This window comes from Protomyctophum bolini, assembly GCF_963924005.1.
Source record: "Protomyctophum bolini genome assembly, chromosome: 5".
NCBI lineage: Eukaryota > Metazoa > Chordata > Actinopteri > Myctophiformes > Myctophidae > Protomyctophum > Protomyctophum bolini.
Genome location: NC_137866.1, coordinates 27,235,243 through 27,255,982, shown reverse-complemented (window position 1 = coordinate 27,255,982; position 20,740 = coordinate 27,235,243). Strand labels below are relative to the sequence as shown.

General features: G+C 43.5%; 1 protein-coding gene across 4 annotated transcripts in view; it reads right to left on the bottom strand.

Moving 5' to 3' along the window:
• The window catches only part of prkar2aa (protein kinase, cAMP-dependent, regulatory, type II, alpha A), a 63,667-nt gene that overhangs the window by 41,072 nt on the left and 1,855 nt on the right, over window positions 1-20,740 (bottom strand). For 3 of the 4 annotated variants that reach the window (XR_013964099.1, XR_013964100.1, XM_080764300.1), the window contains exon 2: window positions 19,216-19,504. Coding sequence is in view for 2 of the 4 variants with exons in the window: in XM_080764300.1 (XP_080620426.1) it covers window positions 19,216-19,456 (241 nt within the window). In the remaining 2 variants the exon portion in view is untranslated. Of the gene's footprint in view, window positions 1-19,215; window positions 19,505-19,676; window positions 19,695-20,740 lie in introns of those variants that run through there. The other variant, XM_080764301.1, reaches the window with a different exon arrangement.

Here is a 20,740-nt window from a genome sequence, read left to right as displayed (position 1 = left end):
TTCCTCACATTTCTATTACTTTAATTATGTGTATACTGTATATCTGGACGCACAAATAACTTATGTCAGAGTTATTGTCTTTGATGAGATAACAGTTATAAGGGTTGCGGCCCAAAGAAAGCATTTCAGACGAGTGGTAACTATCAAGGCCAACCTAATCTCTCAAAACAGATTCAGAGCTCCGCAACAGAATCTGTCGGCAGCTCCTCAGCTCCTGTTACAATGTGTATAGTTGTGTATGTTGGGTATAAAGACACCAAATAAGTCAACATCCAGTTATCCAAATTGTATTGGGCACTGCCCCCCATTCAGTAGAGCCCTGCGCGGGAGTGTTTTATTAACCCATTTTGACCTGGGAACAATTCTATAACATGAAAAAGTCAGTGGTGCTCAAACTATTTCATTTCAAGGACCCCAAATATAATGTAATTGGCTGTCGCCCCCCCATCTGAAAATATGTATTTCCAGGGACCTTCCAGAAGCAAAGATTTTAGTTAAAAACGATCGCTCTGAAAGAATATATATTCAAAGATCTGCACCACATTTTCACGATTAAAAAAAAATAGCAGACCTACAAGCTACCTAGACCTACCTATATATTATAGGTCTATTACGCTATAGTATTATATTGTGATTTATTTGTAACATGTCACAGACACCGCGACGAGGGGTGCAGCGTGAGCCGTGGGAATGAGAGAGAGAGAGAGAGAGAGAGAGGGGTAGTTCTAAAAGATTGTAATCATCTACTACTAGTACTAGCTACTACATCTACTACTAGTGCTCTCTACCCCACTGACGGCCCGGCGGGATAAAACAAGCGCTCTCATCGGCACCCACCAGATGGTCCCCAGAGAGAGAGAGAGAGAGAGAGAGAGAGAGAGAGAGAGAGAGATAGAGAAGTGGTGAACTAGTAGTGAGTGACCCTGTGCTTTTGCTTATCTGAGCCCCCCTGATTAGGCATGTGAGACTCTTCGAGCCATGATTGGCTGAGAGGACTTTCAAGGCCGGCAAGGCTATGAGGTCGCTGTCGTCTCCATGGCAATGGTGGGCAGCAGGAACCAAGGTCAGCATAGCGAAACCACTGAACTGTACAATGTTACAAATAAGTGTCCAAATAATATCATATCTTTAATTAAATCCTATATACTTTGTTGTAAGTCAAATGGCACCTATAGAGCAACTGTAGAATAAGCACCTATTTTCAACGAGTGTTCATCCACTTCCTAATGTTCACCTATATTTTATGGCATGCTCAGAATAGGGATGCCTGGCTTCATGTGGTTCGGCTGTATTAAGACCTTCATCGCCTGATGAAGGTCTCGTCACTCTCGTGACCACAACGTTGCATTTCCAAATCCCAATAACCAATCATTGATTATTCTTGCACTTGAAGACGGTGTGCGTGAGGTTTTTCTTCCACGGCTTCATATGGCTGCTGTATATTTATTGACAGTGTGTCGTCGGCCAGATGTGTGACCCACTACTTCTAAATAAACAAGGCAAGATTTTGCTCAAGGAGAGCTCCCAACAGCCTTGAGAATGTTCAGGGTCGTGAGAATGCTGCCTTGGGAAAAGACTAATGAAATGTTGGTTTCTGTGTTGTGTTGATTTAAAGTGCAGTGTATGGCAGGAAAGAGCGAGGTCAGAAAATCCCCATCTACAACCCAACCAATCCATGGGTCTTCAACTTCTTAGAGAGTATTATTTTTTTACTGTACCTAAAAACCCTTTCTTGAACGATTTTGGTGACACATAACAACCCAATAAACTACGACATGAAAGTATAGGCGTAATTCACCAGCCATGGTAAGAGTAAAACCTCACCAGTAAGTATGAGCTGTTAAGCAGCCAAAGGCAGTGATTTTTGTAGAATGGACTGACTAATAGATACCCATAGATGTGCTGGTCTAGCAGGCTACGTGAGAAATGACAGACAACCACCACCACAGGCAATTTTAACAACATTTTGACCCAGAACCCAGACAACCACAATTAAAGCATTGGCAACAAGGTCTGGTCCTTGTTCAGTTGAGCATGGTTCCATGTTTTCTTTGTAATGTTACATTGCAGTACTGGTGATTGAAGGCCATTTGTATTTTTGCTTAGGGTATAGGGTTGTACTTGTAAATTCCCTAAACCTATTTGTACAGACTAGCCTTTTATGTTGTGTTATTTTGTTTCTGCTTAGTGTTATTTTGTCAGTTTTGCTTAAAGTTTTGGAAAACAGTTTTGAAAACAAAAGTGTACAGAATGTTTTTAAGGTCATTACAAAAAAAAATCAATTACTACTCTTAGAACCTGTCAGCAGTAGGTTGTTTAGTCGACACATTCTAAAAACCGTAGTACAGTACATGATGTAACCTATTTAATAACTTAAAGAGAGCCTCTTTTCGACTGATACTCATCTTCCTGCAACCCACTTCTAGGCACACATTTCAGACATTTTGTAGTAGCCCTGAGACAGCAAGATCTGGGACTATTTCTACTCTGGTTGTGTGCTGCCTGCGTTTCTAAGAAATAAACCTGCTAAATTGGAACTGATAAAAAGCCACCTCTGCTCATGAAACCAGCCTATGCATGGCCATGAGTCGGTGTGCAGGGAGACAGAAGTGAACAGGAAGTAACACTTAGCATGCTGTTTTTGCTGTAATCCTGGGACAGATGACATCCCACTACTCTGACTGTTTGGCAAAGCCTGCCACAGTGCCATGGTCTGCTCGCTCCCTATCACAGTGCCATGGTCTGCTCGCTCCCTATCAGTGCCATGGTCTGCTCGCTCCCCATCAGTCTGTCTAGCTGAGGTCTCCCTTGTGAATTATCCGTCTTTCTCCAGAGTCTGCAGGATTGGCTGGTTGCCAAGCAGTGCATTTACCTGAGGTCTCCCTCTTCTATCCTGTCTGTCTGTTCCACTGTCACAGTCTGCCAGCTACGAGTACGTACTGTATACGATCATTCATGAGGTCTCCCTCTTCTATCCTGTCTGTCTGTTCCACTGTCGCTACGTACTGTATACACTCATTCATGTATGAAACAAAAGCTGAATCTGCTCTTCATTCACCTGAATCTGCTCTTCATTCACCTGAATCTGCTCTTCATTCACCTGAATCTGCTCTTCATTCACCTGAATCTGCTCTTCATTCACCTGAATCTGCTCTTCATTCACCTGAATCTGCTCTTCATTCACCTAAGTCTTTCCTTTTCCTCCATATCATCCACCCCGCCCTCCCGCTCTCTCTGTTCACCTCTACCAGTTTTACTCTTTTCACTTCTCTCTCTCCATCCTCCTCACCATCTCCCTCTGGCCAAACCTCCCTCCTTCTATATCTTGAGAGAGAGAGAGATGCCAGCCGCTCCCAAGAGAGAGAGAGAGTGAGTGAGTGAGTGAGTGAGTGAGTGAGTGAGTGTGTGAGTGAGTGAGTGAGTGTGTGTGTGTGTGTGTGTGTGTGTGTGTGTGTGTGTGTGTGTGTGTGTGTCTGAGCAGTGAGCATGACCCATTGACTCCGGCAGCTGATGCTGATTGGGATCCGAGGCCAGGGAGGAGGGCATTCACGATCTTGTGTGTGAGAGAAATCTCTCTCTCAGCAGGACAGTAGGACACCAGCTATACAGTCAAGCATTTATATGGGAATGTACAGAGTACAGTAACAATAAAAGTATAGTTGCACTGCTTAGTTCACACGGTTGTGACTCTCTCTCTCGTGATAAGAGGCATAGCACTCTCTCCATCACTCCCATCTGCCTCACTCCACTTCCATTCTCCTTCACTCAGCCCTCATTCTTCTCACATTCAGGGCTCTCTCACGCACACAGAAAACCATCCATATTCCAAGCCTGTGTTGTTCCTGTGAGTCCAGTGTGGAATCTTCTCTACAAATTAAGCACAGCATGCCCTGCCCATTGTCCGATTTATGTATGCGTGTGCGTTACCGTGTGTGTTACTGCAAACTCGTTCATTTTTGTGGGGGAGGCCTCCATAATTAATCACGTACAAATTGCTTATTGGAGGAGTTTTAAATCACACAATTAATCATGTGATATATTGGCATATGAGTCATGTTCTAAAAATTAATTTAGTGAATGCCTTACTGTAGTTAAACATAGTCAAATAGGCAAAATAGAGCAACAATGCCATGAAGTAGGCCTGGGCCGTGGCTCAGCGGTCCAGGCACCATGGCTGGACCACTCCCCCCCCCCCCCCCCCCCCTTTGTATAGCACCTTTCATGACATGAAATGCAGCTCAAAGTGCTTTACAGAGCAATGGAGAAAGAAAGAAAAGCAAGGCATAAACATAAAAAATAATAGCAGTAATGCTATAGGACATGAATCCAATGGGCTATGTACGCCTACTTCAACCATGCCTAATCATTGTCCTGTGCGTTGCATTGAAGGTAAAAAAAAAGGGAACACTACAGCTCTTGTTGTAGGCAGGTGTTTGTGATACGAGCATCAATGCAACAGTTTCACGAGAGTCAGTACGCCTGCTTGTCGCTTCACTGCGCCTCCCTACCTGAATGCCTGCCTCTCTTGAGAACTATGCAAGTCAGTCACTTGAACTTCCTGTGTGAACAGGCCAGGCCGTCTATCTTCTCGCTCATTTTAAATCAGCTGAGTGAACAGCAGATATCTTTGGTAATGTAATCCTTCTGTGCAAAAAATAAATGGTATTGCTGGTATTAAACTTCAACCCAACTGGATAATACTGTAGGCCAGGGCTTCTCAAACGTATGAGGGAATTAAACTATTAGGGGGCCAGGGCAGGGGCTTACACACAGCATAGAGAAGAGAGCATCTAATCCACGATGCAATCTATGGAAAGACAGACACTCAGGTGTCAGGTCTCAGAGGTACTTGCCCATATGGCAAGTACAGGCCATGTTCTATTTGCCCAAAGGTCATGCCCACTTGTACAGGCCATGTTCTACTTGCACAAAGGTCATGCCCACTTGCCTGAAAAGTAACTTGTCCATCATAAACAATTATGCAGAGTCCAAAATGCTCTAGGGGAACCCCTGCAGTTGCCTGCTGGTGGTGTGTTCAACACTGAAGAATCCCCCCCTCAAACGTACATGCCCGACAGGCAACCTGAAAGCAAACTCCAATTTGCCTGAACATTTTATTTACTCGCCGCGTCTGGCAACCGTACCGTAGTGTCTGTCAAACCTGCAGGGTGTAACACAACTAGTGGAATTGTCTCAGTACTGGGATGCACTGAAAAACAGACAGAAAGGCACTCTCAAGTTTGAATGTGTTACAGATAACTGCCATATGGCTGTTTTTAATGAGAAATATTGCAGAAGTGTACCGTGACTTCACTGAGCATTGAGAGTGAGAGATAGAGAGAGGGAGTGTGAACTTCCTGATTACCTCCCCACACAGCACACACACACACTTTCCTCATTTTTCTCCCTCATGTACCACTGACTGGAGACAGATTGGGGACTGGGAATGAGGAAGTGACAACGTTCAAATGATACTTATGACTGGGTGCATGTAGGTTCACACACACACCCAACATCAACGATGTGTGTGTGTGTGTGTGTGTGTGTGTGTGTGTGTGTGTGCGTGCATGCCTTGTTTCAACAAGCTTTTTGATTAATTTGTCCAGTTAACTATTCCTTTCTCCTCTCTCCTTCTAAGCTCTCCGTTTATCAGGTCTTCTGTGCATGCACTTAAATGTTTGTTTCTATTCTTTCTAAATTTCCATTGCCCTTTTCTTCCCTTCCTGTGTGGTTCAATATTTCCGTAACCTAACCAGCTGGACTTCAACCCAGGGAGGGTCCAAGCATCTCAGCCAAAGTGGAATGCGATATCCCCGTGGCCGAGTGCAGGCAGATATAAGACTTCTACTACGGCCAACTCCCCTTTGCTCGCCCTCCACCAGGAAGCACGACCTGCCCTGGCTCACGCCACCAATGTAAGCACCTGTCCTGCATTGAAACCCAGGGGCTTCCACGCAGGGAGGCTAAACATCTACCACTCACTTAACAGGGAATAACTCCTTGCCAAGGGAGATACACTAACCTGCCTGTGATTAAAAAAAAGAAGTAGTAAAGATATCGTAGTCTTCTGTCTTTACTTCCTCATTCCTGAGATTGACGTCACTCTTAGCCCTTGTCGTACCATGAAAGGATTGAGCAATATGCTTGTATTACTATACCTTCATGTGTAGTAATCAGTATTACACAGCCAATTTCCTTAAACTAACAGACACGCACACATACGGTGGTTGGATAGTTCGATATACTAGACAAACAAATAAACTAAGCAATAGCTAAAGCAAGGAAGAGAGCTTACGATGGTAAAGATACTGTACAAGAACAACAAACGAAGGTAGATGGATACAGAATAAAAACAAAGACAGACAAACTGAGGACGCAGACACAGCATAAGTGGGAGATAGAATTAGAAAGATGCAAGAATATGACTAGTATAGAAACAGAGCTGACAGACATTCAAACAGACAGACAATAACACACAGAAGTACCGACTGACAATAGGACACTTTTCTAAAGCAAAAGGTACACACTACACAGATAAACAATAAACAGGCACATATACGGACGGATACTCAGGCAGGCAGGACACAAAGTAAAAATGGAGATTAAGCATACTAACAGTAAGAAAGGCATTCAGTACAACAATAGATGGACAGACAATAGATACTCTAATGAACATGAACAAAAACTATAAATAAAACAGGCCGAACTCACTTCAAATATGCACATAATAGTCCTCATGGACCACGTGTAAAATGTGCATAATGTTCATCTGCAAATGTCTTTATGAACAGCCTATGTATGTCTTTGTTATTAATATGTACATGTAGGTCATTAACAGTTGCAGCAACTTGCTCGCCTATCGGTTCGTTCGGGCGTGGCTCAGGGGCTTTAGTAATCAGCTATATTAAGTATTTTATGTTTTTTTTTTAATGAGACAGTGTGTACAAATGGAACCAAATGGACCCTAACGAGTCCATTTGTTTCCATTTGTACACTGAGCTAGGCATACTATACAGAGAAGCTGACAGACGGACAGACAGACGGACAGACAGGTGAAAAAGAGAGAGTCAGTAGAATTATCTGGCCCAGGACTTTTCCACTTAATCCCGTCAGTCACTCAGCATGACAGTGCTCTGTAGGGAAGCCATATTAGATTTTCTTGCAGGCTAAATGCACAGTGGACAGACACCACATACACACACACACAGCAGCCCGCTAATCAGGTCACCTGTTACACAACGCTGCACGTCGGGGACCAGCCACACACACACACACACACACACACACACACACGCTTACGTACACAGACATGCCTCACACTGGCAGGGGTTTACCCCGCTCACTCTCTGACACATACATGTACATGTAGAACAGCATACACATTACACACACATGCAAGAGGACACACAAGCTTTGATAATGCATGTGGGGGGGTGTGTGTGTGTGTGTGTGTGTGTGTGTGTGTGTGCTCTCTCTCTCACAGGTAATGAGATGAGTCAACTGTGTGTGTTTGTACAACATGCAGCCAATCAGCAACTAAACAGAACCGACAGGAAATGGACACAAATATTACAAACATCAGATTAGTTTGCAATAAAATAGAACAGGTCCAAACAGACAACATTATGACATTACCAATGCAGTGGCATGTGACTGAGTATTAGGGGTGTCAATTATCTTATAACAAAATCTAGATTCAAATAAAAAATCTAATAGAATTTGAATGCAATTTTGGATACTAACAACATTCTATGTTTGGTTCCTCCCCGTTAACACCAAGGTAAGGATTATTTGCTTTGTCAATCACGTCCTGTCTTCTCTTTATGGAAAATGGATGTGTGAGTTTGACTCTGCATATTGTGCTTGTAAAACAATTAGCATTGCACCTTTTCAGGAGTAGAAAGAAAGCCTGCAGTTTCTACATCTACAAGCTCATAGCGCGGCACTCGGTGCCGCGCTATGAGCTTGTAGATCTGCTATTTTTGAAAAATCTTGAAAATAAGTGCCAATCTTTGAATATATATTGAATATAACGTTTTTGACTCGTATCTTTGCTTCTGGGGGAGGTCCCTATACATATATTTTTGGGGGTCCTTCACATGAAAATGTTTAAGAACCACTGACATAGAAACATGGGGTTTTTCAGAAAACTGTCAGGATAAGAGGATATAGAAGACATTTTGTAGAAGGTTAACAGGGGCAGCATCCAAAGTTGTGTCCCGCCCACAGGCAGATCAACAGCAGCACCAGCAGCAACAGCTGCCACAGGCAGCTAGCTAGCTACAGGCAGCTAGCTAGCTACGTGAGGCTACATGAGCCAATATGGCTTTCAGAGCAGAGCTCCAAGCATGCACTGGGCCAGGCCACGTAAGCCAGTGCACCATTAAATAAATACACATGACATTAAAGCGTAGGTCTAGTTAGTAGTAGTAGTAGTAGTGACTACAGTACATAAACATTATTTAAAATAATAATGAATGATGCATTGACTTCCTATTTGAAGCATGCTTTAGGATTGATTCAAGCATTATGGGATTATAGTATAATGGGGCTGGTGGATGGGCGAGAGACCACCGCAATGAAAGAGGGAAGATTAATATTAAGATCTTGAAAGGTTAGAGAGGAAGTTCAGATTCAGCGCGAGAGAAGGGAGGAGAGAGTACAGATAAAAAAGGAAGAGTTGGACAGAGTGAGAGGAAAAACAGGGATAGAAGTCCAGTCCAGTTCATATACTTTCCTGGGCAACTATTTTTTGGAACACTTGTTCAATGGCAGTGAATTAGTTAAAGATTTAGACAGACGGGGAGATGAGACCCCCGTTACTGAACAAACACTCTGACTCTGTCTGTAGCAATGATTACTATCACAATATAGAGCATATAATCTTTCAACAAAGAACCTTGTTTTAACCAAGAAAATATGACTTAGCCTAACTTTAACGCTAGTGCTTTTCATGAACTGTTCTAACACTCTCACTACCAGAGGTAGCAGTGAAATGTGTCTAAATTTAAACTCTCCTTGAACATTACTTCCCAAAATAAGCTCACCTGTTCAATACAAGAAAGTACCGTCGTAGAAAAGACCATCAAGAGGCTGTTAAGCTAAACCCGTGTATTGAACAGGCCTACTATCCCAAAATAACCCTGGCTAGCTCACGACTATAATGTAGTGCAGAGGGAAAAGGTCAAATCTAGTTCCACTAGAAAATCTGACTGAATAGGATGATTCCAACCTTATCATCAGCATCAGCTTAGAAACAGTATGCTCTTCCACAACACAACCCCAGTCCAAAGTTATTATAAAAAAAATACATAATAATATACTAAAGATACATTCCAGTGTTGATTGTGATAGCAAGTTTTGATTTGGTCTTTTCAATAAAATGTTTTAGTCATATTTTAGTCATCTGAAAAGTTTGTTTGTCTTGAAATTCATTTTGGCCGGCCTTGATGGTCTCGTAATGGCCGGTTTCAAAATCGTTTGCATGCTGGAAATAGCCGATCTACAAGCTACACATCGCAGCTTGTAGATCTGCTATTTTCAGAGTGCAACACCCGAGAGCAACCAGTTTTAGTTCTACTGGATCTCTTCACCACTAGTACCTCCTTAACATTTAGTCTAGTTTGTATTTGTTGACAAAGTTTTCAATATATTTAGTCTTAGTCATCATAGCTTAGTTTCTATTTAGTTACTATATCAGTAGCACGATTTCTTTCTCTCTCTGAAATGTTGGAATAAATTCCAAACCTTAAACAAAGAAAGATAAATCCCCTTTAGGACAAGTGAAAATGTTTACGTCCATTAACATTACACAAATTAATTCCTTTTATAATTATAATTTCTTACATTTTGGGAAAAATAGCCAACACTGAGGTGCCCACAATGTTTAGGTGCCCATGCCTGCACCTTTTTGCAATGTGAAATGCCACCGAATCTGCTTTTCATATGGGCCATGTGAAAGATAATTGTGACAGCTGATGCTTTTATTGTGAAGGCAAACGTTTCTGAACGTCTGCATCCTGCATATTTCCACGTGCTGAAAATAGCCGATCTACAAGCTCACGAGTTGCAGAGGCGGCGCATTGTGAGCTTGCAGATCAGCTATATTCAGCACGCAACACGTCGTGCGCAAAGCATAATTCAGGCGACTTACACAGGCTCCTCGGTGCAAAATCAACCGTGTAAGGAAGGGATAGTAGGTATAGATAAACTATGTTTAATCCAACAACAACAGGTTTACCTCAGCAGAACTCTCTGCTAACGCACTGGACAGGGCTACGGGGATGAGTGAGCACTGGACAGGGCTACGGGGATGAGTGAGCACTGGACAGGGCTACGGGGATGAGTGAGCACTGGACAGGGCTACGGGGATGAGTGAGCACTGGACAGGGCTACGGGGATGAGTGAGCACTGGACAGGGCTACGGGGATGAGTGAGCACTGGACAGGGCTACGGGGATGAGTGAGCACTGGACAGGGCTACGGGGATGAGTGAGCACTGGACAGGGCTACGGGGACACTGGACAGGGCTACGGGGACACTGGACAGGGCTACGGGGATGAGTTAACACTGGACAGGGCTACGGGGATGAGTGAGCACTGGACAGGGCTACGGGGATGAGTGAGCACTGGACAGGGCTACGGGGATGAGTGAGCACTGGACAGGGCTACGGGGATGAGTGAGCACTGGACAGGGCTACGGGGATGAGTGAGCACTGGACAGGGCTACGGGGATGAGTGAGCACTGGACAGGGCTACGGGGATGACTAACGCACTGGACAGGGCTACGGGGATGAGTGAGCACTGGACAGGGCTACGGGGATGAGTGGACAGGGCTACGGGGATGAGTGAGCACTGGACAGGGCTACGGGGATGAGTGAGCACTGGACAGGGCTACGGGGATGAGTGAGCACTGGACAGGGCTACGGGGATGAGTGAGCACTGGACAGGGCTACGGGGATGAGTGAGCACTGGACAGGGCTACGGGGATGACTAACGCACTGGACAGGGCTACGGGGATGAGTGAGCACTGGACAGGGCTACGGGGATGAGTGAGCACTGGACAGGGCTACGGGGATGAGTGGACAGGGCTACGGGGATGAGTGAGCACTGGACAGGGCTACGGGGATGAGTGAGCACTGGACAGGGCTACGGGGATGAGTGAGCACTGGACAGGGCTACGGGGATGAGTGGACAGGGCTACGGGGATGAGTGAGCACTGGACAGGGCTACGGGGATGAGTGAGCACTGGACAGGGCTACGGGGATGAGTGAGCACTGGACAGGGCTACGGGGATGAGTGAGCACTGGACAGGGCTACGGGGATGAGTGGACAGGGCTACGGGGATGAGTGAGCAGAGTTGGGAGCTGCGCGCACCACGGCAGAGACAGATTACATTCATTTGGTGCTGGACTTTATTATGCTTTTAGCAGGACTTTTGGCTTTGTGCAGTGTTTTAATGAGCGAGATCCGTACGTACCGCAAATACCTTAAAGTGAAAAACGATTTGTCGATTTTCTTTTTTGACAGCGTCCAAATAAAAAAACATAATCACGATTTCGATTTAAATTCGATTAATCGTGCAGCCCTAAGTTTTCGTTATTGCTTTAGTCTACGAAATCAACACCGATACATTTTACATTGCACTACTGCATAGCTGTATCAGTGTCTGCTTGACTGTATAGCACAGTATACACTATACAGTATACGTTTTTTCCATTATTGGACCATGTCAGCAGTGCACACAAACTACATTTCCCATGTGGGCCAATGAAGATTTGAATGCAATTAGATGAACACAGAAAGAGAGAGAGAGAAAAAGGAGATTGTGTGTGTGTGTGTGTGTGTGTGTGTGTGTGTGTGTGTGTGTGTGTGTGTGTGTGTGTGTGTGTGTACTTTGAAAGACAGACAGGGTCAACACTCAGAGAAAGGAGAGAGAGAGAGAAGGAGGGAGGGAGGGAGGGGATGAAAAGAGATGATGGATAAAGAAAGCCAAAGACAGGGAGAGAATGAGTCGGAAATTCATTATGAATTGTTTTCTGTGATCATGCCTCTGGCTCCATTAACCCTGGGTTCAAACAGAAACAACAAGCTAACAAACAGACGCTCCACACATTAACATGGTGGCTGGCAAACAAACAGGTTTCTCAATAAAGATAAAGAGTTCTTTAACACATGGTTGTGCCATTATGAGATTATGTGAATACTCTCTTAAAGGACTTTAGTTTTTTACAACCAAGGTTCATGTCCATTTTAGCTATGTTTGACGGGGGGGGGGGGGGGGGGGGGGGCAGGGGCATTCAAACATGGGGCTAAATATGTATTTTTCTTTTACAAAGAAATATGGCGATTTCCTTATTATTTACTATAGTCCTACTAGACCCCAAGAAATTACATCTGTCCACAAAAGATCACAGGATCTATTGAATGTGAAGGGGGACGTGACAATTTGACATATTGAGCCTACAACTCTACCTTCACTCTAATTTCCTGGGGTCTAGTACGACTATAGTAAATATTAATAAAGAAATCACCATAAATACATTGTTAAAAAATGCTGCATGTCCGAATGCCCCTACCCCCTTAAGTCCTTATTAAGTTGTTGCACAAGTGTTCCTTGATAAATCAGACCAATGTTCTTTTTTTTTACGATCCAGTGCTTTCTCTGTTCACATCTGAGATGTGACATGCCACCATGATCCAAGCTAAACACTCCGTTTTATAGTTTTATGTATTCAGGTGACTCTTGATAGACAGCTTTGTGCCGTTCTGTCTGTGTAGTTCTGAGTTACTGAAAGTGCACGTCAGACATCCCCCCCCCCCCTCTCACATTGTGTAATTAAAGTAATTAAAACGTGATTCCCATTTAAACAGCCTCATATTATTGCTTGTATATTGTGGTCATTAATGTACGACTATGAAGCAACTGTTTATAAGTTAGCAATGCGTTTTCATTTTCGTTTGTTTGCATGCGATTCATAGCACAGTTAACTTTCATTGTTTAAGCTGTTGTCTCTGTAATATAACATGTACAGTCCTCCAACCCTCTTTCTGTAGCTCTCTCCATACTGGACCTGAGTCAGAGTTGGAAATACATTACATGCCAAGAAGACTGATTTAGTCCTTATTAAGTTGTTGCACAAGTGTCCCGTGATAAATCAGACCAATGTTCTTTTCTTTCTTTATCCAGTGCTTTCTCTGTTCACATCTGAGATGTGACATGCCACCATGATCCAAGCTAAACACTCAGTTTTATGTATCCAGGTGACTCTTGATAGACAGCTTTGTGCCGTTCTGTCTGTGTTCTGAGTTACTGAAAGTGCACGACGTCAGACAATAATTATTCCTTTCAAAGTCATTCTTCTCTGTCTCTTTCAGTCACACAGTGAGTTTCCTTCTGTCAGTCCCTTTGCTTCTCTTCGTCTATCTCTGGCAGTTTTTAATTTTTTATGTTGCTTAGTTCAATTTTTATAAGATGCATTTGTCTTGGATTATCCTTCATGTCCCCTCCATTTGTCTTACAACAAAATACCATCAGTCCCACAGCGCTCCATGTCTGCCTGTTGCTTGACTTGTTTCTTTCCATGAACACACAGTGGCAGAGTGACACTACACAGACATGACTAAACAGCATAACAGATTTGAACAAAGCAGGTCAGACTCAGAATATAAGGAAATGTGATATTGTACACAGAGCAAAGGAGAGTGCTTTCATTGTGATAGAACTGTCAAACAAGACACAATAAAAAGATAATCAAAGAGCACAAGACATACTGTAAGGACAGCATGCATGACAGCAGCGTGCGCACACACTAGTGTAAACCATCTACAAGCTCACTGGAGCACCCCACACCCACGACCCACCCCCCTATACTGCCATCAGCTATGCACGCAGGTGTGTAACTGATGACACACAGAACCCTCTATGGTCATGGTCATATATTTGTGACTTACTCCACCCATATGTTCCTAGAAGGCCTCTGAGATCCTCATCCCTTTGGCCTCAGTGGACCTTTTTAAAAAAGGTTTAAAGACCCACCTTTTTAGACAGGCCTTTGTAACAGTGCTGTATCGATATCTTGATTATTATTATTATTATTTAATTTTACCAGTGCCGTTTGTTCTGTTTTCTCTTTCTTTGCTTTATTTTTCATTATTCTTATTTTTACTATTGTTACTATTGATATGTTTTGCTTTTATTGTTGTGAAGCACTTTGTGACTGATTTCTGTGAAATGTGCTCTATAAATAAAATGTACTTACTTAGAATTAGAAAATTGGAAGGTGCTCCCAATCTGATTAACCAGAGGCAAATCTACAGCCACACACAGAGAATCAGAGATATGCCAAATTGAATTTGTTGTTTTGTACTATACTATTGATACTATAAAAAGAAAATCACACCTGTGTGACGTGAGGGGCGCTCTTAATCATCGTACATCGTCATGACCTAACATGTCTATTTGCTCAGACACTATGACGTACAATTCTCCATTCATTGTGAATAGGAATTGAAAATCTACACTAATAGCTGATTATAGGAGGGGATTGTGCCCCTCAAAAAATTGGCTTGCAGCAACCCCACAATGTTTCTTCAGGAACCGTATATTCTAGAATCTGTACATTATTTCCGATATTAGATTAAAACACACACAGATAGGCACACAGACAGGGGTAAAACATTATCTGTACCCCTGGCCTTGTGGAAATAACAAATACTTTGTTTCTTGTTTAACAAAGTTTCCCATCCCTACACATTTACTACGGAAACTAGGTTACATCCCTTATATTGTGCCCAATGAATGTCTAGTACCGACCCACCCTCTTTGAACTCCTTTGTGCCCCTTCCCAGCACAGGATACCCCACCAGAAGCCTCCTGACCTCTGGCCCTCCACCATTTTCATCTCAGCTTTTCTACCATCTGTATCATTTTCAGTGAAGGTGTACAACTCTTGTACCGTAAGTTATTTTTTGCAGCTTTTACGTTCCAATCCCAGCGGATTAGAGGCCTGCCTTCACTTCTGTGTATTCCCTATGCCATTTGCCTCTCAATTCCAACCATCTGTTTTGACGAGGCAAAACAAATTACTTGTGGGAGTGGACTGCCCACTTCCCTTGAAAGAAAACAGCTTTCTCTCCTGAGCATCCCTTACGCCGTTTCACTCTCTGCTTTCCTACTGTCTGTACAATATAAAGAAGAGTGTATGTTGTCCATCTACTTCTTAATAAAAGAAGAGAACCCAATTTCCTCAGAGCTTTCTTTCATAGACTATAGGTCAGAACACAAAATAGGTCAGTGGCCTACTTCTGGTAGGGTCCCCAGCAGTGATATGCTTTCATCAGTCCGGGTTCCAGAGTCAGGCAATACATTTGTAATGAACCCTCAACTGAAAGGTTTAAACCTCTGGAAGATCGGAGGAAAAGGGGGCTAGCTAAGCCTTAGGCCATTCATGTTAGTACAGTATGTTGATTAACTCATGTAGGCCTGGCGTCGAAATGTAAAAGTCCTAACACTTTCCTGAAATACCTATGTTTCTATATCAGTGGTGCTCAATATTTCATGTATTTGACCACCAATCTAAAAATATGTTGTTCCAGGGATCCCCCCAGAAGCAAAGATTTGAGTTAAAAAATGGTCGCTCTGAAAGAATATATATTCAAACAGGATATAATAACATCCGGTCTTTTTTTAAAGTGAAATATTATCCCTTTAATGACTGTGTGCTTTTGTGTGGTGAATTTAAGGTGCCACTTTTCTCCTCAAACTGACAAATGAATCTTTATGTTGCAGGTCCGAAATGCAATGCCACTCATCTTGCTGACTGACAGCATACCACCTCCTGCCGATGGCCCGGCCAGGGAGCGAGGGATCTGACCATGATATTGCATGACAAACTGTCCTCATATGGAGCGTCAGCCATGGCTTAATTTGCGACATTGTCCTGAACCAATCTCATTAACAAATGAATACCTAATGAAAGAGGACATGAAAGGAACATCTCCGCTTCACAAAGCTACTAACATGGCGCGCACACACACACACACACACACCTCGCTCAAATAGAGACACTGCGAGCGAATATCTGAGGGGTGGATGACGTCTCTGCACAATGCTCGTCGCTCGCGCTACGCCAGGGCAGTCTGGTTATGAACACACACACGTCTTTTAACACATTTAGATCCGAGGACGGTTCTACAAATGTCTTCTAAACAGTTTTCTGAAAAACCCATGTTTCTATGTCAGTCATTTTCATGTCAAGGACCCCCAAGATTGTATGTAATTGGCTGCCGACCCCCATCTGAAAATATCTTGTTCCAGGGATCCCCCAGAAGCAAAGATTTGAGTTAAAAAACGTTCGCTCTGAAAGAATATATATTCAAAGATTTGCACCACATTTTCACGATTTTTCTAAAATAGTAGATCTACAAGCTCGTAGCGTGGCACTCGTTGCCGCACTATGCGCTTGTAGATCTACTATTTTTCAATAGCTAAAGTATAACAGAATGCTTAAAACACCAAAAGGGATGCCCATCCAGAATGGGTTAATGACTTTTCATCGCTGGCAGTCAGCGTGACACAGTTCCTCTGTGTCATTGTATGACCCCAGGTACACATGACCTCCTTAATTTAGCAGGAATTTTCAAGCAGAAGAAAGAAATTCAGCAGTGCAACAATAATCAACGAATACAACTGGGGGGGAAAAGCAAAGCGCACACCTACTTAGAATCTCAAGCAACAGTAAACTTTTCTGTATAACTTAAGATATATTTTTAGCACATGCAGCTAGCTAGTACTGTGGAAATCAGTGAGTGCATTAGTGGTGCTTGCGGTAAGGGGCAGCAGCACATGATATTCTGTAGCCATCCAAGTAGTTTTCCCATATATTATCTGGAACTGAATCTCCCCCAAGGGCAGTGTACACTCACTGGGGCCTGATTGAATAATCCAATAACATGGATGTCATGTGTGTGTGACCCAATCCGTGCAGGGAACATTTCCCCCACTGAGTGAGGCCTGGATTTAGAACCAGCTCCCTATGCAAGGCCAGGCCATGGTGCTTAACTTTGATGAGGTGTGGAGCATGCTCAACATCTGACCCCTGATCACTCTGTACCGGAAAGAGTAGCTTGATGACGTCACAGCGATGGAATTTGAACGGGTGTGAAATCGAGCTGTAAGCATATCTGTTGGCGAGCACAGTCTCAAACACACACATACACAAACACAGCCCCTGCAGCTGAGGTTACAGCTGTTTGACAACAACCAAAAGGTCCATTTTAAAACTGCCCTCAAAATTCCCCTCTTCGCTGTCCCAGCTAATGGGTCTGAATCACAAAAGCAAGATTATGCTATACATTCTGAATCACTGTCTGAAATAGCCAGTAACTACTGCTGAGCTGAGATGTACAACATCTTGTGCCATCATCAGCACACATGAAGAATCAATGAAGCAATGAAAAAGGACACCCCAAAATTAAAAGAATTGCCTTGGTCACTGACCAATTGCCTCGTATCTATCCAAAATGCATCAATAGACTTAAGATATGCCGGGCCCAGATAGATGTTGCATATAGCACATCACAGTGGATCTGCTCATTGAGGAAAAACAGAGCATCCATTCACAAGGTAACAGCTCCTGGCTCCACGACAAACTGGACCGAATCAGGTCACATTGCTCTCAGACACGCCGAGCAAAGCAAGGCATTGCCTTATTGCCAAATGTCAATTATGTTCCCCCTTTCTCTACCAATTTAGTCGTACACAGTCGTCGCCAATTCCTGAATTCCCCACACACCGTGTAGTCTTATCACCGCTTTTCCACTGGTTCACCTGCAAGGATGGAGCTTCACCAGGTCCACATAGCAAGCCGCGTGAGTTCAACACCCCCTGCTAACAGGTGCCCCGAGTGCCTAATCTGTACGTAGGAGTCACTGGTGCAGTGGTCCAACTCCCCGCCCTGTCTCCCTCCGGTGAACATGGCCAATTATGCTGGCATGGACACCCGGTCCCAGCCGACGGCACCGGAGGATTCAAGCCCATACTGTTTGATTAATTAAATACTTTATTAAATGGATCCCCGGCTAATAGCACTAATGCAAAGTGCATTATATAGTGAATCCATTATTACAGTATTATGTAATAAGCCTTCTATATCTGACTTAGTCCATTACAATTGCCCTCTATAACTAAACAAAATGTATAACTGTAACACCATATATATTTCATTTATTTTCAGAAATAGTTCATCTTTTATTCAAGGGAGACAATGCGCATTGCAAGTTGATGATGTAATTTGTCCATGTGTGGTCCAGCCGTATGGAATGCATGTGCTAAAAAATAAATAATAATACTATATAATAATGGTTAATATTAAATCAAAACAATATTTGAAATATGTTTTAATTAGCATATGCACTCCATAAGTCCATAAGGCCGGACCCCACATGGATGAGAGTTGTCCACCTTCAGTAAAAAAGATATTAGGGGGTGTTTGTTAGTTTGTTTTTTGTTTTTTTTTGGGGGGGGGGTTGTTAATTATAGAGGGCGATTATAATGTATTAAGGCATATACCGTAATGCTTATTAGCCAGGAGGTACAGTTATACAATAACAAGCTAAACGTAATAATGTATAACGCAAAAAGCCTTGAAGGCTTGTTTCCATTGTGGTCCCATGTATTCAATTCTCCACGGTAGTGAATAGGAAGTGTTGCCCTGTGTCACCTGAGTGTCCATTGCATCATGAGCAATATGAAGGGGGTCTGCAAGGCGTCTCTATTGTTAGTGCAAATACAAGAATGCCATACAGTTACAGTACATACTGTACACGACTACACGCACATGTAACACCTTGGTTTCTTTCTCATTCGTGGCTCAACAGGTTTTTTTTTTTCCATTTCCCCAAAGAGCACACGAGAGATGAGTGGTGGAGGCAGGGGCAGAGTACTCAAGGGTAAAAGACGATGCCACACATCACGCCATTGAAGAATCTCTCACACCCCAACCGAATAAACAAATGCAGAATAAACAAATGCCCCTGTCAAGGGTCAAGGCTTCACTCAAGTCACTTTCACAATTCTCTCTTCCTCATTTACTCTCTTATACACACACTTGCTTACTCTCCACACACACACACACACACACACACACACTCCTGTGGCAGCACTCCAGACCACCACCTTTCCCACATCGCCATCACCCTAAATAAAATCGGCTTACGTTCAAAGTCAGAGTCGTCGTCGTCGTCATCTTCTCCATTGGACTCCGTCTGCATCGGCTCCCCATCGAACATGACTTTGCCTTTGACGGCACCGCCCGCTCCATCCTGGTTTCTGGTGTCTCGCAAACGGGTGAAGTACTGTACGGCGAAATCCACCAGGTCCGACGGCCGTTGCCGGAGCACCTCCACGGTGTAGCCCTGCAGCAGCTCCGTCAGGCCCACAGGTATCTCGATACTCATGGCTGGGCTCGCTGTGTTTGTGTGAGACTTGATTGCGGCGATTGGAGTCTACAGAAGGGGGGGGGGGGGGGGAGGAGGGGTATTTGGATGGAAGAGGGAAGGAGATAAATCATTTGAGTGTTGCATGTGTGGCATAACTGTGTTGAATACATGAAAGGGTGGGGACCAAAACATTGTGGGCTCTTGGTGAATCTGTCCACCTCAGTAGAGCGGGCAGCACCTGGTAAATATGGGCACCAATCTGTCCACCTCAGTAGAGCGGGCAGCACCTGGTAAATATGGGCACCAAAACAGAGTGGGCACTAGGAAGTCTTTGTACGTGAAGATTTAAACATTATGTTTATTTTATTGCGAATTCTATGTTCCAGACTAGCTGTCTGTCGGTCAACGATGATTATTCTATATACAAAAATATGCAAAACAAGCTCACAAGACAACGTGCCAAAAATAAGTGTTAGGTCTATATTATGATAATACGTATTCCTATATATAGTGTTTGTTCAGTATCAGGGGTCAACCCTGTCTCTCCAGCTCTTTAATAAAAAGAAAATAAATGTTCAGCCCGGGATACCAATTGTATCCAATCAGGAGAGAGAACACAGAGGATACAGGATGAACAAGTGGAATTGGAAGTGAATTCGTACAAACTGGCAATGATTTCTGCCTGTAAATGGTTGATCATACATCGATCATCCTTCATTTTGGTGGGGACCTTTTAAATTTATAACATTATATATATATATATATATATATATATATATATATATATATATATATACACACACACACTATAGAGGGTATTGCGCATGCATAAAGTGAGTGGCAAATGGAGTTGCAAAGTGAGTTTAGTGTAGTTTAACATTAATTACAATCACCAACAAGCGTCTGTACGGGGCATTACCAAGTGTAACAGAGAAGATAGCAGTAAGGAGGATGAGACTAGCTGGCCAGACTGCCACCGACACCAAGAACTCCCGGCCAAAAAGCTTGTACTGTGGGAACCAACACACGGGCATCGATGGAGAGGACGTCCCACACACACCTACGTGGACTTACTAAAGAACGATTCTGGTGTAGAAAGCACAAATGAGCTGGCCAGATGTATGGAGAACCGAGAAGACTGGAGACGCCGATGGAAAGCTCGTCCGAGGACGACGTAGAGAGAGACAATCAGATTGGACTTTTCCGTTTGGATTTAAGGGCTGTCAACTTGTCAAGGCCAGAAAGTAATTTTTTGCCACTCAGTACACGCATAACTTCTGGGTATGATGTCACGCGCATAGC